Source organism: Perca fluviatilis, chromosome 19 (assembly GCF_010015445.1).
Source record: "Perca fluviatilis chromosome 19, GENO_Pfluv_1.0, whole genome shotgun sequence".
NCBI classification, from domain to species: Eukaryota; Metazoa; Chordata; class Actinopteri; order Perciformes; family Percidae; genus Perca; species Perca fluviatilis.
The window spans coordinates 11507751-11530151 of NC_053130.1; the positions used below are offsets into that span (position 1 = coordinate 11507751).

The 22401-nt window shown below is 39.6% G+C and overlaps 4 protein-coding genes and 1 long non-coding RNA gene across 9 annotated transcripts; 2 read left to right on the forward strand and 3 right to left on the reverse strand.

Annotated features, from left to right (window-relative positions):
- The first annotated feature begins 344 nt into the window (after nt 1–344).
- Nucleotides 345–11169, forward strand: abcg5 (ATP-binding cassette, sub-family G (WHITE), member 5). The gene is made up of 14 exons (XM_039783269.1): nt 345–553; nt 1045–1166; nt 1770–1906; nt 3224–3322; nt 3857–3989; nt 5049–5188; nt 5651–5780; nt 5933–6146; nt 6408–6613; nt 8800–8938; nt 9119–9192; nt 9358–9469; nt 9638–9750; nt 10195–11169. Exons 1-14 carry the CDS (start codon nt 378–380, stop codon nt 10377–10379), a joined length of 1980 nt encoding a protein of 659 aa, XP_039639203.1. The 5' UTR covers nt 345–377; the 3' UTR covers nt 10380–11169.
- On the reverse strand, nt 445–1183 carry LOC120547711. 2 transcript variants are annotated; one of them, XR_005637101.1, is made up of 3 exons: nt 1074–1183; nt 847–893; nt 445–560 (listed from the first exon to the last, which is right to left on the reverse strand). It is a non-coding gene; the product is annotated as an uncharacterized LOC120547711 (long non-coding RNA). The 2 variants fall into 2 exon arrangements; XR_005637100.1 differs by having other exon boundaries at nt 457–560; nt 843–893.
- Nucleotides 11151–16388, reverse strand: dync2li1 (dynein, cytoplasmic 2, light intermediate chain 1). 2 transcript variants are annotated; one of them, XM_039783270.1, is made up of 13 exons: nt 16277–16388; nt 16057–16180; nt 15885–15919; nt 15196–15265; nt 14683–14771; nt 14227–14425; nt 13791–13859; nt 13465–13542; nt 13262–13341; nt 13075–13145; nt 12797–12894; nt 12484–12576; nt 11151–11341 (listed from the first exon to the last, which is right to left on the reverse strand). In XM_039783270.1, exons 1-13 carry the CDS (start codon nt 16288–16290, stop codon nt 11279–11281), a joined length of 1083 nt encoding a protein of 360 aa, XP_039639204.1. In that variant the 5' UTR covers nt 16291–16388; the 3' UTR covers nt 11151–11278. The 2 variants fall into 2 exon arrangements, with proteins under 2 accessions (XP_039639204.1, XP_039639206.1); XM_039783272.1 differs by having other exon boundaries at nt 16057–16175; nt 16277–16374.
- A 767-nt stretch (nt 16389–17155) lies between these two features.
- lyrm7 (LYR motif containing 7) lies at nt 17156–19534 on the reverse strand. 3 transcript variants are annotated; one of them, XM_039784196.1, is made up of 5 exons: nt 19431–19534; nt 19146–19218; nt 18935–19005; nt 17756–17837; nt 17156–17598 (listed from the first exon to the last, which is right to left on the reverse strand). In XM_039784196.1, the coding sequence occupies exons 1-5, from the start codon at nt 19446–19448 to the stop codon at nt 17528–17530; spliced, it is 315 nt and encodes a 104-aa protein (XP_039640130.1). In that variant the 5' UTR covers nt 19449–19534; the 3' UTR covers nt 17156–17527. The 3 variants fall into 3 exon arrangements, with proteins under 3 accessions (XP_039640130.1, XP_039640129.1, XP_039640128.1); XM_039784195.1 differs by having other exon boundaries at nt 19146–19319; nt 19431–19479; XM_039784194.1 differs by lacking the exon at nt 19431–19534 and having other exon boundaries at nt 19146–19411.
- Nucleotides 19535–19566: 32 nt separating this feature from the next.
- hint1 (histidine triad nucleotide binding protein 1) lies at nt 19567–21477 on the forward strand. Its single transcript, XM_039784193.1, has 3 exons — nt 19567–19731; nt 20808–20912; nt 21150–21477. Exons 1-3 carry the CDS (start codon nt 19621–19623, stop codon nt 21312–21314), a joined length of 381 nt encoding a protein of 126 aa, XP_039640127.1. The 5' UTR covers nt 19567–19620; the 3' UTR covers nt 21315–21477.
- The last annotated feature ends 924 nt before the right edge of the window (nt 21478–22401 follow it).

Sequence of the window (22401 nt, forward strand, 5' to 3'; positions counted from 1 at the left end):
CTGTCAGTCATAGCTTTTCTACACACAGCGTACAATTTATGGACTGAAGTGAGAAGTCTGTAGTGAGCTAGCCAGTCAATGTACTCAGTGTGTGTGTGTGTGTGTGTGTGTGCTTTTTTTTGTGTCTTCTTTATACAGTTTCAGATCAAAGTTCTCTGAGATAACACAGTGTGTGTTTATGGCTCCTGAGAGACACCACTGCTCTCACACTGCTGCGTTGTACAGGGACTGGGTACAGAGAAACAAAGTCTGGGTCTATAAGACGACTCAACTTAAGCTTCACATGCTGTGTACGAGTCGTGTGGATATATGAACAAACTGATCTGAGACGGACTTGACTTTCAGTTGTTGTTTGGAGTAGCACACTGGCCGGAGACATGAACAAATTTTATTCAATGCAGGTGGAGCCAGAGAACGGGACCAAAGTTAGAGAGTCCTTCAAGTTTGTGTTGGAGGAGAAGAGGGATGTATGGCAGAACAATAGAGAGGAGCGATCAGAGCAATCAGAGCCCTCCTGTTGTCTCAGTGTCAGCAACATCTCCTACACAGTCAGGTAAAAGCTGCAGACACAGACAGACTGTACAAGAGGATGGCTAAGAGACAACAACAGACTCTATGAATCAATCAGATGACTATACAGTACTATACTATACTATGATTATACAGAGGATGTTTATATTATTATGCATACAGGTTTGGGTCAAATTATCTATCTATTTTATGTGGTCTAGCTTTCATTTCTAATGCAAGAGCAGAAGAATCAATGTAATCTGTAACACATCAAACTTTCTGTCTATTGTCTAGTGTAAAATACACATTGCTGATTGTTGATAAATACTTACATACTTTCAAATCAAATGATGATCATTTTCACAGTGGGGATTGATTGGATTCTGGGAATGTTAAAACATATATGTTGAAAATGTCCCGGTTCTTTTTTTTTTTTTTTTTTTTTTGTGTGTGTGTGTGTGTGTGTGTGTGTGTGTGTGTGTGTGTGTGTGTGTGTGTGTGTGTGTGTGTGTGTGTGTGTGTGTGTGTGTCCAGTGAGCGTGTGGGTCCGTGGTGGGACTTACCCTCCTACAGGAAGCGATGGACTCGTCAGATCCTCAGTGATGTCTCCTTCCACGTGGACAGTGGGCAGATCATGGGCATACTGGGCAATTCAGGTTCGCACTTCGCTCAGTCCAAAGAGCAAAGTGTTTAAACTCAACAAAAAATCAGATAGGATATATTTTTATAACATACAATAAGATCAATTTTTAATGGAAATGGATGGAAGTGATTGAGTTGTGAGACAACGTGACTTCTTGAATACAAGGTATTCAATATGTTGTGCTGAAGGATGTAAATAAAGACAATGTGACAGCACCTTTTTATTCAGGTTGAAGGTCAAATTAATTGGTTAAGACTACAGTGTGATTGGGAAATGTCCCCCTGCAGCAAACAGGGGTTAATGTGTTTGAAAAAATCCTTCTGTTGCCTACCTAAAATGTTCTTAAATATGTTTTTTAATGGGGCGACCTCTAGTGCCCCCAGTAGCGTGTGCGTCCCATGTAGGCTGAGTCCTTGCCAGCGGCCCAGGTTCGGATCCGACCCGGGGCCCTTTGTTGCATGTCGTCCCCCCCCCCTTTCTTTCCCCTTTCCTGTCTTCAAGCTGTCCTATTGATTGAAGGCCATAAAAGCCCAACAAAATAATCTCACGTAAAAAATATATACATACATTTTTTAATACTATATGTACAAATGTATGTTTGTGTTGCCTTGTAAAGGCTCAGGAAAGACTACATTGTTGGATGCCATCTCAGGGAGGATTAGAAACTCTGGTACACTGTTGGGTGAGATCTTCGTTAACGGCATGAAACTGAAGAGAGAAGAGTATCAGGACTGTTTCTCCTATGTACTGCAGGTAACACACATGCATATACATACAGTATAAACACAGACAATTAATCAGTAATTTGTGATGTCAAGAATTAAATACATTTCTCTCAAAACTCAAACTGGGCATTCAGCACACCCAAACAAGAGAAAAATATAATAAAACACTGTATTTGTTTTCATAAGGTGACTAGAACCAGTTGTTTGTGAAATGTCTCTTCCAATCTGCAGCATGCAACTGCTGAACTGCTAATTAAGAGACAGAACAGTGGTTTGAAAGTAGTTGGCACCTAATCACATACGCATTTCACTTTGTCCTAGTTCTCATCACACACCGACGTCAGGTTAAACTTGGTGGCTGCATGCAGACAGTGTGTATGTATTTAAGTTGCCTGTGGTCAACCACCATAAATACCAAACCACAAACTCAATGAACACGCACCATTTTGCAAAAACTCCTGAAAAGGTTGCCCTGGCCTCTGAAGGAAATGAACTAAAGGCCCTTGCTGGCCTCCTCATACACCTAATCTCTCAATGAGAGGTGCTCAAGTGTATCCAAAGCCTGAATTAAAAACACTGGCTTAAAACTTGCCTTGCTTCTTTTCAAATCATGTCCCTCTTCTAGCTGATAGCCCCCCCCCCCCCTCTGCTCTCTAAGCCTCGTCATTAACTTCCTCTGCTAAGCTGTAGATGAGGAGGTGATATGAGCTCCTGATATTAAAGTCATTCAGATGAGAGACTAAAAGGAGAAGTGGGATTGGGAGGCGCCATGTGTTAATTAAGGCAGGCAGCAGGTTCAAGCAATAAATGTATGCGTGTGTGTGTGTGTGTGTGTGTGTGTGTGTGTGTGTGTGTGTGGGCATATATAAACATGCAGTGTAGTATGTGTCCTATATGGATGTACACTCAATGTGCAGGGATGTGCATCAAATGTACTGTAGATAAATATTCTGAAATCTACACTTTTCTGTAGATAAAAGTGTGCAGCATGGATGTTTACAGGAAATGTCATGCCAGTCACACCATTAAGTTTCAAGATATACCGTAGTTTCAATACTGATGAACACACAAGAGAAGGATGGAGGTGGTCATACCCATAAATGCTTCTTGGTGAAGATAAAATATAGCAGCAGTGTTATTTTGCATCGTCTTAACCTTTCCTCAGTATGAACCCATAGTCTTGTTACTCATCTCTTTTGAAGTAAAAAGTGCCGAAGCAATTTTACAATATATCCTCAATAAGTATGAAAGATCCATTAGACATTTGCTGCCTCACTGCATCTCTTACTTGTTTCTTGCTATTTACTTTCTTTTTTTACTCTCTCTTTGTCTCTTTCTTTTCCAGAGTGATAACTTGTTGAGTTATCTGACAGTGGAGGAGACTCTGACCTACACAGCCCAGCTGGCCCTGCGGAAACACTCGGCCAAAACCATCAAGAAGAAGGTGACTTTTGAGAGCCTCTTCTGCTCTGTCCACTCTATCAGTTTTCATTAGCTGAAACTTGGCATTTCTCCCGGCTAGAGAAATTATCTTGGCCATCTAAGGCAAATGTGAGTCACAGTTATTTTAAAGAAGGTTATGTCCAACATCAGGATAACTGAGAATATAAAATAGATTTAAACATTGCTTCAAAGGTCAAATGAGTTGGATATCCCTTGTAACCCCTGTGTCTAATGCACATGTATAAGTCTACTAGTATTTGTATTGTACCAGTGTGTTCTTTGCTTCAGCTATTCATCAGCACCTACACAGCTTGTGTGTTAACTATTTTATGATTACTCCCCTCTTACAAGCTTACGAAAAGAGATAGAAAGTGTGCAACTGTCAGGCATTTTAGCCTATGTTCATGATTATTTAACTAAAAAAAGAAAATGCATAACTTTCTCCCTGTTTCCTTTAATTCAAAACCTCCTGGCCCTGTCCTTCACTCAGAAATATTTCAGAGACCCTGACCCTTGACCTCTGGCTCCTGTGCAGGTGTCGCAGGTGATGGCCGAGCTGAGTCTAGGTCATGTGGCCCACAGTGTTATAGGAGGTCGTGTTTTCCCGGGGATCTCTGGGGGCGAGAGGAGGAGGGTCTCCATTGCCAGTCAGCTACTTCAGGACCCAAGTGAGTAGCTTTGGGGTATGTCTGAGGAGAATTACAGGAGTTGTATCTGTGTATCACGGACATCAGACTTCAAGAGCGTGCTATTGCTGCAAATTTAAATCATAATGATGAGGTGAATCGAGGTAAAAGCCATTATTCCTTAAATTCTTAAGGCTTTATAGACCCCAAATGAGGAGATACGGAGTAGATAAACTGAAGCATTAGAGGTGATTTATTTTAAAGCTTTGAGACACATGGGACGAGGATTATACAAAAGGGGCTGTGACACAATATCATAAAGGTTGTCCCTAGTGTTCTTTGCATATAACACATTGTATTCCATGCACAAACTGTTGAGAGCAACAGGACTGGAGGTAGGAGTGTGCTATCCTGAGAACAGAAGAAAGTTCACCATAATACCTGTCTCTCCCCAAAGAGTTTCAGAAGTCCTCACTGAAAAAACAAAGGGATCTAAGTAAGAGAGGAATAAGGAAAGGACAGAGAAAGGGACAGAGGGAGAGATGGAGAAGAGTAATGAAAGACTGGGTTATCACACCGCAAAGGGAATGAGCAGAAACCCACCTCCGTTAGTGTGTTGGAGTGTGTGAGTGTGAGTGTGAGTGTGCCTGTGCTCATCCCAGGTGTAGTTTATCAGGTCTACAGTCCTCTAGGGAGGATAAAAGGTCTCAGTCCTCATTCAGGATTAGACTGGCTATGGACACACACACACACACACACTCAGAGTAATGAGGAGTTCCCATTCGCTTCCTCTCCAATCAACCAGGAAATGAATTAATCTCACAATTAAAGCATCTGCTAATTCCACTCTGCTTTCATAATGCAAAGAGGCAATCTTTTAATTGTCCTAATTAGAGTAATTAACAAAAAAAAAGAACTCACTTATCTCTACAAGTTAAGTTGGCACCGCTGAGAGTCCTGCATGTGCAACTTAATAAAAAGTGTGTTTAAAAGTTTCCAACTTAAAAAAGTTATTGTCCTGCCTTTCCCTCGTTCTCGATGCATTAATGTGTGACACATCTGCATGAGGGTGATGATGTCATTGGGACGATGTCATGACAGGGGTGGTCCTATTGGATGAGCCGACCACTGGGCTAGACAGCATGACCGCCAATCAGATCGTGGTGCTGCTGGCAGAGCTGGCCAGGAGGAACCGTATCGTCATAGTAACCATCCACCAACCACGCTCCGAGCTCTTCAGGGTGGGTATCGAGATAAACTGAAGAAAAAGAGAAAGAGTGACTCCTAGACTGAAACTTTTTTTAAAGGATAGATTCACATTTTAAAACAATGCTCACTTGCCCAGAAAACATCAAAACTGTTTTTGGTCGCTGTGATTGTTCCTCCTCTCCATACTGGACATGAAGAGATCCCTTTATCCCTTTTTATTTAAAATGTGATTTTAATGGAAGAAAATCCACAGTTGTGTAAGTCAAACCAAGAGGTTATGTTTCAACGTTACAACCTTATATCTTCAACAGTGGAAACAGTCAGAGCAATCAAAAACTATTTCATTGTACATGTTTTCAGGCTTGATAAATGTTAAACCTGTCCTTTAAACAAAAAGCTCACCATTTTCTACCAAGACAGAATATCATGTATGTGTGTGTGTGTGTGTGTGTGTGTGTGTGTGTGTGTGTGTGTGTGTGTGTGTGCGCGCCCAGGTGTTCAGCAGGATAGCTATTATGAGTCGTGGAGAGCTGGTGTTCTGTGGGCAGCCAGAGGAGATGGTGGACTTCTTCAGCCAATGTGGATATGAGTGTCCAGAGTACTGCAACCCCTTTGACATCTATGGTACTTCATGCTGTGATCTTGTACTGTAAATTATAGCCACACAGCTTTGACAAATAAAGACTATGCACATCTTGAGAATAATACAGTATCTTAAAGAATAAACTGTGTATTATTGAACATTTATATATTAAAATGTCTTTGATGTGAAACAGTTGACTTCACCTCAGTGGACACACGCAGCAGTGAGAGGGAGGCAGCCACCTTTAGTCGCATGCAGGAGATCACTTCAGCCTATCAGAAGTCTTCCATCTACCAGAGCATGCTGGAAAAAGTGCAGCAGAGCCTGCAGCGGGCAGACAAGCCAGCCATCCCCTTTAAGAGCAAAGAGTCACCTAGTGGTGCAACCAAACTTGAAGTTCTACTCAGGTCAGTGCTGAGCGAGTCTTCAGCCCCCTTGTGCTGTGTGTTTGTGTTTGTCTGTAAAGACAATAAGTGATACTGCCTATAGAAATGATTAGATTTAGATTCTTAATTACCTTCATCCATCGTATTCCCTTCTTGTACAAACAAAAAAGCATTTCTCTCTCATCTGTACAATTCTCCCTCCTGCCCTTTGTGTGTTGTACCTGAGGACATGTATGTCTTTGAGTGTGTTTCCATGTATTTCCATGTGTGTTTTGTGTGTAGGCGGACAGCAAGAAACCTGTCCAGAGACAGGATGGGTGTTCTGATGCGTTTGTCGCAGAACTTGATCTACGGTCTCTTTGTGGCCTTCTTCGTGATGCATTTAGATAATGACGTCACCAAGGGTGCTGTGCAAGACCGCATTGGCATCATCTATCAGAGCATTGGTGCTTCACCCTACACTGGCATGCTGAATGCTGTGGCTCTCTGTGAGTTCCACCAACACCATTCAATCTGTACATTGAGGGAACACATTTAACTCCAGGTTTTTGATTTTTCCAACAATATGACTCAATAGTGTTGATTATTGAGAGATCCATAATTCAAAAACTAAACTAAAACATGCACCACTATCTTGGTTCTGTTTTGCTTGGAAATAATAACTGGAATATCCAAGGCAAACGACAAAGCATAACTCAAATTGTTACTGTGTTTCAGCAGTTACATTGTGTCTGTGTGACATTATATTCCATCTTACTGCAAATGTCTGATAACATAACCCAATTAATATCTACATGAGGTGGATACAACGACTTCAGGGAAATGTTGAAGTGCGTGTGGTCTATCATCTCAGTAAATGTGATTTATTATCTTTATTTAAAAGCATGCCCGAAACATCGTTATCTCAGCTGTGTAAGCTCGCTTATCTCTTGTTCAGTGGGTGAAAGGGGTCTGCTGTCTGCAGTACTTTTGTTCCCTTCAGCAGAAATGTGTAAAGTCTAGCTTGGATTTGGCTCGGTTAAAGTGCCCAAAGAGACTTCATGTACTTTCAGTGTCTCTTGTAGGTCAGAGTAAAAGATTAAGTGATGAGTTGTAAGTTAAACTATTATTATTATTGTTATCATGTGTTAGAGCTGCGGTTGTCATCTTCACAAATGTGGCTAAATGAATAGTATAAACAAAACATTTATATTAGAATAGCTTTAATTTCAGGAGTATTTAGTACACATATTGTTATTTGCTGTGGCTTTACACAGTTGTTAGAGAGGGACTGTAGTTTGCATTTGCAGGTTACCTACAGAGGGAGAATGACCTTTAGTCCGTGTAGAGCTCAATGAACCCAAGTGCCTTTTCACCTACATACCTGTATTATATGATCTGTATTTGTGTCTCTCTGTGTTAACAACATCATGGTTAGTATTTATAGCAGCTGCTGTGACTTAGGGTGACCTCACATACAGATAAACATTTGCACATGTATTGTTCAGTTCAGTTCAGTTCAATTTTATTTATATAGCATGTTTAAAAACAACCATAGTTGACCAAAGTGTTTAACAAGCTCAACATAACCCAAAATGATAATATACACAAAACAATTAGACACAGAGAGAAAAAAAGCTAACTACAGGTCTTATGTTTGGACCTGTATGATGATAGAATTTTGTGACTATATAGTGATGTTTGTTAGTATTTTCACTGCTAAGACACACTTTAAAAAACTAACAAACATCACTATATATATATATATATACATATATATAGTGATGTTTGTTAGTATTTTCACTGCTAAGACACTTTAAAAAACGGATTTATTTATTTTATCGCAGTGAGAATGTCCTAGCTAAATTAAGGTTAAAGAGGGTTAAATCTTGAAAGGTTTAGGCAATAGATAATAAGGCTTTAGTTGAATCTATATATTTATACACAAGATGTGCTGTATGTTAAAAGATGATATTAAAAGATGATATAGACAATAACCAGTGAAGGATATTGGCTATATGGGGTGATTATTGTCTTCCTCAGTTATCAGCTGAATCTAAAATCTTCGCTATAGGGCTCTGGCTGTCACAGATACTGAGGATAAGAGAAAACACTGGGCTGAGCTGAAGTCACACCAGAGTTAAAAGGGGATTTAAACCCTCATAAGCACCAAAAACAGCCAGAGGGAGCGATTGGAGGATGTCATACTGACCTTGAATCTCACTGATAACGACTGATAGGAACAGGTTGGCCTTGTTGGCTGGATAACTTTGCTTCATAAAACCAAGAACGTCTGTGAATCTGGAACATGGACTGATGGCAAACGACCAGCTTTGAGTTTTACTCAGCCAAGATATCAAGATAAACCAGTAATCTGGCATCTTGGTCTTCATGGGAGTGGTTTTAATGATGGGATATCAACATACAGTATATGATTAATTTTAATGATCTCTTATTAGAATCAAGATTTCACAATATGATCGCTCTATCAAAGTCTAATTGTTTTGAGCAACAAAAAAAGAAGTAAAATGAATATGAATTAACAAGTACTTTTCAATGGTCTTTATAACCCTAATTTACTCTAATACCCAATTTCCCAATTTATAACGTATTTAAGAGTAATTGAAGAACTCCTCTTTTTCACTCATCACAGTATCTGCTCTCTCTGTCTGTCTCACTCTGCTTTTGTCAACAGTCCCAGCGTTGCGAGCCATCAGTGATCAGGAGAGTCAGGACGGTCTGTACAGTAAATGGCAAATGTTCTTGGCCTACATCTTCCACATCCTGCCTTTCAGCATACTGAGTGTTTTCATCTTCACCTCCTTCCTTTACTGGTTGGTAGTAAGATGGGGCATCATACAGTGTATATGTATGCGTTTTTATTGGGGGATGCAAGCTGCACATTTAACCTCCCACAAGGATTCAATAGAGCTCATATTCTATTTGTGCACCCTCAATTTAAACTCATCGCCCTTTGGCACTAACTCCTCTTTTGTCTCCCCTGTTCCTCTCAGGACGGTGGGGATGCACCCTGACAGCTTGCGTTTCCTGTGTTTTTCTGCTGTAGTCCTGGTGCCACATATTACAGGTGAGCAGATAAGATTAAGGGATAAACAAGCTCCCAAGCACATATTTACAGTCATCTTCTTTTTCTTCAAAGAAAAGGATTATAGGGACATGTTAGTCTGCTCATCTCCATGTTTTATATTATTTTAGTTGTATGTTTTAGTATATATTTTTTTCTTTTCCTCAGGTGAGTTGCTGACTGTGGTGCTATTAGGAGTGGTCCAAGACCCTAACATGGTCAACACTGGAGTGGCTCTGCTCAATATTGCAGGGATCATGGTGGGATCTGGCTTCCTAAGGTGAGACACCATGTTTTCAATTGAACTAGTAAGTTTAAGTAACTTTATGCCAAGCCCGTTGTGATTTGGACCTTTGATAAGGCAACTTTTTCCAAGTCTTCAATGTAAATGAATATATTAGACATATGCTATCAGTAACAGACCTTCCTCTCCTCTTCCTCTCAACAGGAGCACCCAGCAGATGCCAGTGGTCTTCCAGTGGCTCAGCTACCTGACCTTCCAGAAGTACAGCTGTGAGCTGCTCATAGTCACAGAGTTCCACGGACTCAACTTCACATGCAGTAAGTTGGTTTTACCGTGTGACCATCACCTGTATTCATCAAAAGGGACCCATAATTATAATAATTCAACACTTTACAAGATGTATTTTCAGCTTACAAACAATTGGTGTCCATGCTTTAGTAAAAAAAATGTAAAGTACTTTGCCTTGACATCACTACCTGAAGAGGACACTGGGAATATGTTTTGCCCCTTTAGGGGAATCTAAACCTGGATCACATTTACAATTAAGGAAATGTAATTAACAGCTGTAGCCTTTAATATTTTCTTCTGTCAATGCTTTAACAAGTACTGTATGTAATGAAATGAAAGTATGAGTTCAGTTCACAAGGGACACATAGCTGGACAGATCAAAGGATGCTCATTGGCTGATTTGGGAACTGAAAAGGTTTTTAAAACCAGACAAATTGTAAACTCTTTCTCTCTGGTGTGTTGTGCTGTTGCAGATATTTCCAAACCTTTACCAGGAGCCTGTATTATCACTCAAGGCAGTCAGATCATTGATGAAGGTTATCCTGGCGCTCTGTCCCGATATACGCTGGACTTTGTTCTCCTATACTCCTTCCTGCCTGCTCTCCTGCTGCTGGGCATGATCAGCTTCAAGATCAGAGACAGGCTTGTACGTCACTAAAACTACAGAAACAGATTTGTGGGAGAATTTTCTGTTTAAAGAAAGAAAAGAAAGGAAGATGAACTGAGTTTGGTTGTGAAGATCTAAAACTGATTTAGAGAATAGATGTACGGTATGTTAGACCCAGAAGATGTGGAATGCTGTGGCTCCTGCTTACACGTATCATTTGTGTTTGCATCCCTTCCAGCAACATTCAACGAATATTTCTGTGTAGGCACTTACCTTAAAGTTTTACAGAATAAAGTATTATATAGTTCAGAGCAATGATGCAAATACAAAGAGCTTTTGTCAGACATGTTCTCAGAAAAATCAGCGTGCAAGGTACAGTACAGAGGTGGTTAATCTGTGTTAACTAGGATTCAGCCGTGGACATAAACCACCTGATATGACTGCTTAATAACGGAGTGGTCCCAGTACTAAACTAAACAGCACCATGAATCAACCTGCTTTAACACTGATTGGGCTCAAACAAGCTTCTGTATAGTTTAAATATGCAGTTTCTGACTGGAACAAATATCTGCACTGATGTCAAATTAATTATTTTTATATAAAAGTATATACTGTACAAAGTGGTACATGTAAACTACAGCTTAAACTATAAATCACTGTTTTGATTGAAAATGTAATGATGGACTAGTGTCTATCATTGAATACCAGAAGAGTATCAACGTTCTAAGCACTAAAATGTCACCAATGAATTGCATGCATTATGTTTTTGTTTAAATATTGTGATTGTAATGTATCATGAATAGGAAGTGATGCTTATTGCAATAATGTTAAATCGTTTATTTTTAGAACACAATTTTATCATTGGTATGGTATACAAGTAGTTTTGTTGTTTAAAAAAAGACACAATGACACCAAAGGAAATAAATAAAGGAAAGCCGTAATGCAGTTTCTCATGTCTCCAGCTCCAGTCCTTTCCATGACTTAGCTGCATCCCTTTTATACTGATCCAACTCCTGAAAACAGGAAGAGAGAAGAAGAAAAAACATTATACTTTTTCTACATCAATGAAGTACAAAGAAAAAGTGCAGGCAGTTGCACAAACACATACTATAATGTAGAAATGCCTGCAAACTCATAAAAGTAAACAAGGTTTTGTTCTCCTCGACAGAAATGTTAAAAGCCTCTTTCAGATTTTGGCACTTTAGTAGAGTTTGTATTCAATGCAGTAACGATTGATTCATGGCATATATTTTTACTTTGTAAGGGTAACACAGGAATGTGCAGTCTCTCTGCTTTTCTGAGTTATTTTATTTTATTCTAACAGCCATACTTGATATAATATAATAAGGTAGGTATATTCCTGGGAATATTTCCCTGGGGACAGGTACACAAACTCAGAGAGGTGGGTGCCCTGACATGCAAATAGGCCTTCACCAACGTATCCTCTATACATGTACTCTGTACTCTTTACCCTATTTCTCTTATTGGTTACCGAGACCAATTACATTATGTGTCGTCCAATGGCAGAGCACGATAGTCAGTCAGCAGAGCCAGAGTGGCACTGGGACAGGCCAGCAGGGAGACTACTGATCTCTGAGGTTATAACCACAGATATATGGCAGCCTGTTAATGAGACAATGAGAGAAACACTGCTATATAAATGCTGCTGAAGGACAGAAGGTTACTCTGGGACATTAGCCTTGTTTAAGACAGGTCTGGAGCAGAGTGCACAAAACAGTGTTCAACAGCAGATCCATTTGTCTCTTTGATAAAGTGTGAATTCTTGTTTTTGATTCAGCTTAGCTTGGGCAGTTGAAAAGCAACAACTGATTCCATGTTTCATTAAATCTAACCTCTTAACCTCAACTAGAAAACATAGCGCTTTGTATGTTTTTAAAATCTGTTATCTTCCTCAATACTTGTTCCACTTCAAAGGAGGTCAAAGGTCAAGGTCACAAAGGTCACAGGTAAGTGAACAGTAATTTACGAAGAACAATGATTGATCCCCATACTGCCAACTCATAGGTCATGTCATGATTGCAGTAGCACAGTCTGTCCAGAATCAGAGGTGAATAATGTGATTTGTCATAGTATTAACAACTGTGCATTTATAAAGTAGTACAATGCATGCATGTGATTGGTCAAGATGTGTTACCTGGTCTTTTTGGGCTCTCATGGCATCAATCTGAGGCTCACTGTACTGTGGGTCTTTGGCTGGATCCTTTAGTTCCCTTTGCTCACTGGTATTCTGCAAAGACAAAGTCAGTTAGATGGACAGTAAAAGATTATAAATTGACCGTTTACAGACATCCTTGTTCTTGTAAACATGCATATTTATAAAAAAGAATGATGTGAATATGATTGTTCAGTGAGAGGGTGTTTTACTTTTTTTAAAGATCAGAGGCTACATCAGTTTCCTTTTTTTTCAATACTAATACAAAATAATGTGCTACCAGTGACTGAACTACCTCTTGGGGGAAGACACGCTCGTAGACTTTCTTCCAGAGGTCCTTTGGGTTTTTAGCATGCAGAGTAGTAATGTCTATATCAGTAGTAGGAGGGGAACCTAAAGTAATAGGAGCATTATTTTAAACACAATATCACACAATTCTGTTCATGTCACCGAATATCAAGGCAGAAGGTGGCTTTAAATCAGGCGTATGTCTAACAACACAGCACAGCAATTGCATTTTAATTCCATTTAAATGCATTACTGCTTTTGGCCACCAAGTGGTGCTGTGCTCACCTATTTGGCTAAAGGAGTCATAGCCTGCTGGAACAATGAGAGGCTTGGAAGAGTCACAGGACACACTTTTCCTGATCACATTAAAAAAAAAAAAAATGTATTATGATTATTTCAAACAAATTGAAATAAAACCAAAGAATTAAATAGCACTACTTTTTGGAGTACAATGCTGTGTTAACTTCCTCACCCTCTGTCCAGACCGAAGGCCAGGTGGGAGAAGAAGCTCTTGGTTTTTGACATTAGGCTTTCTGTCTTGATGCTAGTGAACTGATGAAAAGATTAGGCACATCAAAGAAAAGTGGATCAGAAACAGTCGATAGAATGGAAAAATTCAATGGTAAGACAAAGCAAAAAAATTTTGCATCGCATGTATGGTCAAACCAAACTTACAATAAGAGAGGCTGCGTAGTAGTGGGCAACAAAACGCAGTGTTTTACTAACCACTTTCCTCTTGTCAGAGTCAAATTCCTGCAACACGGATGCAAAATATACTCTCATTCAGTAATGTGTTACACAAATCATACCAGGATCCAAGAAGTTACACCAATGTAACTGTGACTATAACAAACCAAACATTTTAACAACTTCTCTGCCTAAAAAACTTTTAAGTTGTACAGATAACAAACATTTCAAATATCATAAACCGTATGCAATTAAGCCACCACTAGACCACCTAAATAGGTAAGGTAACATTTAGGTTGAAGCACGTGTTTTACCTGAAAGGTGTCATATTTGCTGCCGATGATGAGCAGAGGAACAGGAAAGGGACTGATCAGCTCTCTGTCCTGTTGACAAAGTCACAGTTAACTCAGGATACATGTACATCTTACATCTTACGTCTGCACTGGACAAAAATGTAATCACCTTTCATCTACAAACAAAAAGCCTTACACATCTTATTTCGACTTTGTCTACACTGGAGATTCGGTGAACTTTCCTTCTGTTATCAAAATAGTTGTTTTTCACCATGTTGGTTTAGTTTTTTAGGATTAGTCTTTACACATTTGTGATATTTAGCATTTTCCATGAGCCTGAGACATAAGCATTTCTCAGGTAGTTCATCATGCATTTGAAAACTTCTTCAAATATGCTATCATATGTTGCCCTGGACTGAAGAAAAGATTATGCTGATATAATGGGCTGAGGTCTTACAGGATAGTCTTTAGGTAACACGCGTGCTGCTGAGCGGACAGGCATATGATGTTTGGCTCCAGGTTTGGCTTTCTGTGCTTGTTGTGCCTGGGAGGAGACTTTCTCCAACTGAGCTTGTGTTGCCTGAAGCAGCTTTTCCATGGTTACCCACAGGGCGTTGGGTTTGGACAGGTCCAGAATGAGGATGACAGAGAGAGACCTGGGAAAATACAGGTTGGACTATGTACTCTGGCAGGATATATAAAAGAAGATGTTGGTGAAGGTGAAAACCCCCTTCCTTTACTGGCATGACACTGCTGTTCAAACCATACTGATTTCTAATGATACACATTCAATAGTCTATAGAACACATACATAATAATCACATTCAGAACATGCCAAACACTGCCCCTTACTTTAAAACAGTAAACTGTGAAAGAAACAACAAGACCTAAGGAATGTATGTAAGTGATCTACCTGATGCTGACAGGAGTGATGGGGATCTGTACCAAGTCTGACAAAGAGGTCCCTCCTCCTAGCTCCCATAGGTGGGCTATGTCTTTGGGCTGAAAGATGAAACCACCAGACTATCAATCAGACTATCACACCATCTCATTACAAGTTACATGCTATGTGCAATTGTACACATATACTACATTTTCAAGAAAGGTATTTACTGGAGTAATAGAGAACCAATAGGTTTGGGTACATAGTATATCATGTCACATAAACAACACCAACTCTCATAGTGAGCCTTGTACATTGTGCTCAATACGCTCAATAGTGCTGGAGCTGTGGTGAATGAATGTAGTCTTATTTAGCTCTTTACAAGGGATATCTTTTCACACAGCTCATTCTTATCAATCTAAATGAAAAACATACAAAGTTTGAGGAGGTCACAACATATCAGGATTATCAATTGTGTGTTTTACTCCATTTTTTAGGGGGGAGCAAGAGTCTAAAATGTCTAAGACCAAAGGGCTTTCTTACTGTGTTGTGTCCTCGGGCCCGTCTTCCGAAAGTGTACTCCAGTGCTAGAGTTGGCTTAGATGGTTCATCCCTGGTGGATAACAAAACATTTAGGTGTGCCAAAAAGGCATGTAACGCAGAGGCCCATAGTGAAGACAGGTGTATGGCTGGGCTGAGCATTAAGAGGAGTTATTTCCTGATTTCTGATTAATTTATCAACACAATATCCAGAGAAGTGATAAAAGTGACTCCAAAATCAGGTTTGCGTTTGGCCATATATCGATATTATATCAATATCGTGATATGAGACTAGATATCGTCTTAGATTTTGGATATCGTAATATCGTAATATGGCATAAGTGTTGTCTTTTCCTGGTTTTAAAGGCTGCATTACCATAAAGTGATGTCATTTTCTGAACTTACCAGACTGTTGTAACTGTTCTATTATTTGCCTTTACCCACTTAGTCATTATATCCACATTATACATGATTATTTACCAAAAGTCTCATTGGGTAAATATTTTGTGAAAGCACCAATAGTCAACACTTCAATATCGTTGCGGTATCGATATTGAGGTATTTGGTCAGAAATATCTTGATATTTGATTTTCTCCATATCGCCCAGCCCTAGTCTGCATACAGAATATGTTATCATGAGGCTAGATTTGATCATTTTGAGATGAGAGTTAAGACCACACACATACTCTCACCTGTCGAGGCATCTAAGGAGAATGGACGTTTTACCCTGAAAAAAGCAAAGTTGAGCTTACTAGCTATAACTTCTGTAGCTAAGTTAGCTAGTAACAAGAAAAGAGTGCTTTCCATTAGAAAGTAATACATGTGCTGTTTAGCACGAAAAGTCTGGCACGACGGTGAACATACCCCGGCCTTGCTCCCCATCAGAAACACGGTCCTCTCGCTGACCGTCTCTCCTCCGTCCTCCCCCCCACCCTCAGCCTCCCGCCTGTGGACCTCCGCCGCAGCTTGCTCCCATAGCGTGTCTGAACTGACAAATACAAGACAAAAGCGACTCGTTGTTCGAAAAAACATGTCTGTGATTATGTTAAGAAGTATCAAAACGGGTATACAAACCGATTCTCACCTTATTTTTGGCATTAAATTGAATATGTTTTACAATCTTTGACAACTTCACAGGCCAGCTAAACGGCTACAACCAAAAGAAACCAAACGTTGCCAGAGTAACGGCACACTTTGATGATGTAATAATTTCCTACAACTTAATGAGCATTGTGGGAAATGTAGTGCCTTTGTTGAGACAGTCAAGCTACTGGCTACATCAACACCATAGGCTGTACAGAACCCGATCAGAACAAAGTACATGTAAGACTTTTTTGCTTCATAGACTTTTATAGCGGTCTTAATATGTTCGTAAATTGGGTGTCTGTTGTAAAATATCAACTCTATTCTATACTGTAGTAGTACTTCCTTCAGGTTCAGACTACACTATATATGTGCAAAATCCAGGGCACACAAGACACTTATATTTATAAACATGAAATCTCAGTATAGTTGTTAGCCTGTGTGGGTCCAATGAAAAGAAAAAGAATAGACTGTGTCGGTCCCATGAAAATACAAATTGCCCTGTATTCTATTTTGTATCCCTGGGTTTCTTCCGCTATCTGTTACACGCCAAACACGTCTTAAGATACAGGTCTGTTTATAAAATAAATACAAATTTCACCCTTTACTCCTTTATCACAACTTTGTCACATACATTTCACACTCGGGGACAAATACAAACAACCAACCAATCAAATAAAATGTGATAATTGATTATGCTGGACCCTAGTCTCACATTGCCAGACCTTCCTCCACAGCGCTAGGTGGACCCTGACAGCTATTGCAGCCATGCATTTTCTGGGGAGTTGTCGTGGTCTTTGCCCTGAGCGGTGACCACCTTCATGTTAGATCCATCTATCGTTTATAGAGATTTGAATAATAAATTAAACCGGAGACAGTCTGTGAATACTCCTCTTTAATCAGAACACAAACATTTTCAGAAGCAACACAGTAACTACAAGTTCCGCTAAATTATAAGCTACTGAAAAGAGAGAAGGCTTCACAAATCAAATGAAAACTAACTTAAATTACATTTGACAAAATACTGTACATGAAATTAGAGCATCCAGTTTACAGCCTAGATTTCTGAAAGCAGAACAGCAGAGATCTTCAGTGAGTCAAAAACAAGGCATATCTCTCCATTCAGCGATGATCTTTGAAATGGTCTTTGTTCAAAAGAGCCTGAACAAGTTGAAACTTTGTTTTGGGTTAAATCCTTTAAAATGTAGACAGGAGATTCTGGATGATAGTAAGTCTCTTTTTTGTTTATCTGTCATGACTTTTTCCTGGGCTGGTCACAATAGGGTACATTTTCAAGTAGAAGGCTCTCTCTCGGTCGAAGCACTAAAAGGGAAAAAGAGAGTAAATAAATGCAGCAAGTACATATTATTTGGAAATATTCAAATGTAATAAGTCAGAGAGAAGTCAAAATTCCTGTTGTGTATTGTACATTATTTTCTAGCATGGTACTACATTTTAGAAAAAGACAGGAGAAACATACTGAGTTTCTTATCTCCAACATGTTCCATTTGTAGCACGCCCTCTCGAAGAACAGCTTCCACATCTGAGCCCATTTTGATCATCTGTAAAAGCAGAAGGGCAATGAGCATTGACAGAAAAGTGCTGCTGTGCTTGAAAACGGCACCTGAACTTCAGTATTTGATGAAGCTGGAGATGCTTTCTAAACCCTTTGCAATGCTGCCTCAGCAGATCTCTCCTCCAAGATAGTGCAGCTCTTTCTTTTTTAATTGTCAGATTCTAGTATCAAGCAACTTACCGCGAGAGACAGGAGCCGCTGTGTTGGAGCGCACTGCAATCGTTTGCTGTTTTTCTGCTACTTGGGCTGAGTGATTTGCTCGCTGCACCTGAGAAGCCCCGTGGTGAGGAGTAGAGAGTAACAATGGTGCTTTTCAGGTTTGTTTTACATAACTCTAGATGGCTTTATTGTCTCATGTGACCTTGTTATTTGTACACGCTGTGACTATACAAATCACAACATGTAAATAGGAAAATGTTGGCGTTATTTTGTCACTTATTGGGAGCGGTAGGCTAGATGGAGCCGGTTACCTCCAGGATCTGTGCTAAGCTAGGCTAGCGGTGGGTGCGTCAGACAGAGTTACGACACGCACGGAGATGAGAAGGGTCTGTACGGACTTATCGAACTCTGGGGGATACGGTGAATAAGCTAAAGTCCCAATAAGTCAGCGTGTTCCTTAAAATGCCACTTGTAATGCAGAGATATTCTTCTATGATCAGCTTTAAAACATGTTACTTTACTGTATGCTTACTGCTGTGTAGCTAAATTAAAAAATATTCTTATATTCAATATCCAAATAATCCATTGGATCGGACTTTGCATCTGAAGATACTCAATATGAAAGGAGTTGAATCAGGATTAGGAACAAAACGTGATCAGGATTTTGCTACTTTGGACGGAAGTCTTGGACTTTTCAACAAGAAATGTCACTTCAGGCCCTGGTCTAGGGGCCTCCTGACTCTTTGGGGCCCTGGGTATGTGTAGGGGAGACCTATTCAGTAAACAATCCATGATTCCAGAGAAAAGACAACAGAATACGGTAGCATATCCACACACTTATTTAAATGCATATGCAAATGCATGCAGCCAAAAGAAATATGCAACCTATATAAACAAACCATTTTACTTGCACTCGCACTGTACCTTCTTAATGTTTTCGTCTGACGTTTCATTTTTGTTTTTCCGGAACTCCTCGTTGATCTTTAATCTTGCAGCTTTGTGGGGGGAAAAAGAAACATACTTTTGCATTTATGCTACAGAGCATGTATTAAGTTATCTACTGTAAACATCCAACAAAGATATAGCCCCAGATAGTCTGCTACTGTGACTCAAACCAACACACTATATAACTGACCTTTCAGTGCTCTGTCATCCTCTTTGAATACAGCTATCCTTGTTCTGTGCAGTGCTTTAAACGTGCTTAGGACCTGCATATACAGACATTCAGCTTTTAACAACATCAGGACCTTGTTAGTTGAACTGTAGCAGCTGTGACGAACGCTTTCCTGCCATTTTAGCGATCTACTTCCTAGAACATGCAAACATATGTTTTTATAATGAAATCAGCTAAAGAAACGTAAAGAAAACATTGTTTAAATGATGTTATTTTTATAAAGCATGACCATATTCCCTTTCTCACCTTCAAACGAGTCCCCATCTTGATTTATTTAGCTCACTTCCGGTTTAGAGGCAAGGAAGGGAAGTACCAGTACTACAAACGACCAATCATTAAAGGTTATAAAATGACGTGTTTTGTAGCCAATGAGCGTTCGCTGTAGTTTCACACAACCAAAAGCTGCGCTGACCGACTGGCGGCTATATGCGCCAACATGGCTGATGAAATGGCAAAAGCTCAGGCTGCCAAGCCTGGCGGTGACACAATATTTGGAAAAATCATACGCAAAGAGATTCCTGCCAAACTTCTCTATGAAGATGACCAGGTATGCATTCAATATTTTCACTCATAAACACACTTTGCGTGCAAGAAGGCACACTTCTTGCAGGTGACGTGAAGCTAACGTTAGCTCCGCGTCAACACTGCTAACGTTACTTTACTGCAATTTTGTGAATGTGTGTTATGCGTAGCTAGGTAGGTCCTCACATCACAGAATAAAACCAAACCAAAACCGGATGTGCAAAAATTGTGCTTTAGGACAGTAGGCTTCTATCCATGGTTTAGTTTTTGTTCTGAATGTCTACTCATGTTGCATTTGCTGCCACTTGGCATCTGCAGACTGGTGGCTTTTTACCAAGGTGCGAAAAGGTCCACTTGCCTGCCTGCTACTCCAGCAAATCATTTTAATATTTAGCCACTGCGTGAGCATTTATGTGTTGATAGACATTCACAACGATGTGTGATGTCGATTCACAGCGAAAAACACCACCACCTGTCAAACAGGCTTCATTGCAATTTGTGTTGTGTTTATGCAGTGGCGATTAAAACAATGTATATGTGGTTCCGACTCTGTGCTTATAAAACTAACGTTACACCTTGAGTATTGGTTCACTCTTCCCTTACAGGCTTTACATCATTTAAACCGCTTACTCCCCATGTAAAAAGCTATGGCTGATTCCCTTCATTTTCTAAATGGGTAAAATTGTGGCACCTTCTGAGACCTTAAAATGCAACACAAAGATTCACTAATACTGTCACTAATGACTTATATCAGCTTTAAATAAAGCCATATCCTATAATTAACATTTATTTATTGCCGATATGTAATTTCCAAGAATTCATGAGGTCATTTCAGCTAGAACGGACTATCTTTAAATAACAAGTCGTGGTGCAGAGAAATTCCATATGCGTACAGTAAATGAGGTGGACAACATATTAGCAACATCTTTGAACAGAATAATAAAACATCATCAAACCGATAAATAACTAAAGTGGAAATCACAATACAAATTGTGGTAGCATTTATTGCATTAAATGTTTCTAATTTTCTGGTAACTCTGTGTAAACCAACGCCACAGCTGTCTGCACAGGCTAAATTCTTATTCTTCATTTGTTTTTCAGTGTGTGGCCTTCCCTGATATTTCACCTCAAGCTCCTACTCACATCCTCGTTGTCCCCAAAAAGCCAATTGTTCAACTGTCACAGGCGGAGGATAGTGATGCTGCAGTAAGTATGATTTGAATGACCTAGCTTTTATGATAGACTGTAACATTGCTTATTCCCACTTTCAGTGATTTGTCCAACAACAGTGACCACTAGATGGAAACCCATACACAACTTATTGCTTGTCTGGACAGTTACTGTCTCTGAACACTGTATTGTAATCCATCTGCTGTCTGCTTATACATTCATGGATGCATTTTCACTTAAGTGTCTTTCATTAATTCTCTCTCTGTCTCTTAGTTGTTGGGCCACTTGTTGCTAGTTGCGAAGAAGTGTGCTCAAGAAGCAGGCCTGCCTAAAGGCTACAGAATTGTCATCAATGATGGGCCAGATGGAGGCCAGTCGGTCTACCATATCCACATCCATGTCCTGGGTGGACGCATGATGGCATGGCCCCCCGGCTAACCTCCATCTTCCAACACAGACCACCCTGCCATCAGTGGTCACGTCTGTTGTCTGACAACCAGTACTGTTCAATTTCAACTAAACCAGTTTGTCATGGGAAATAAGAGCCAAACAAAACCTGCTAATTCATCAATGGTAATAAAAAAAAAGCACTTCACAACAACAGTGGTGTTTGTCTTTATCTAAAATTCCTCAAACAAGGTTTTTTTGAGATATGAAAACAATTTAAATGTGTTGCTTATTTTTTAGTACTGTTGGGATTTCAAGCACCACTGCTCTTTCTCTCAGTGCCGTTGCAAGCATATAAGTGAGAGACCGATTTGGCCTGCTGCTGCAGTTGTGAGGAGAAATCTAATCATGGCAGTTGAAGATGGGAAATTATGGGTTTGTGTACAGTATGGTGTCTGCAGTAAGAGACTTGCCGAAATCGCTGCTGTAGGTCTCGCATAACAAGTTTTTCATCAGTCATCCATTAAGTACTAAGCACAGCATTTAGCTGACGCTGTAGTCTGAATATGCACAGTATGTAATACCACATTTATAGTCTCTGTATCCAGAGATTAGACAGGTCTACTTTTATTCAGTAAGAATTATGTTAATTCAATCTGAATTAACCCTTTGCATTTTCTTTGTTTGAACATCTAGGGCACTTGTCTGTCAGTTGCCTGTGTACAAAGACAAAGTTCAGTTTTCAAAAGCAGAATCCCATAGAAATTATAATCTGAAGTCAGTCCAGTTTCATTCCCAGTAAAATGAAAATAGATAAACAAGTGAATGGCTCTGTTTTATTAACAGTAAGAAACAATGCAGATAGTGGAACAAATATAAAATGCATGAAACGTCCACAAAATATTAAACAAAAAATAAATAAAATGGTGTTTTTTCTTTACAAAAATGACAAAGAACACTGATTAGATGACACGTAGAATTAAAAAATAAACATGTACCTAGCATTCACAGTCCCCTAATTTCATTTCTTTTGATAAAACGGGGGAGGAAAAAAAGAAACATTTTTAGAGATTAGAGGCTTCGTTTGTACAGAAAGAACAGTTCCAGAGAGGCAAGGCAGTCACTTCTAATATCATTC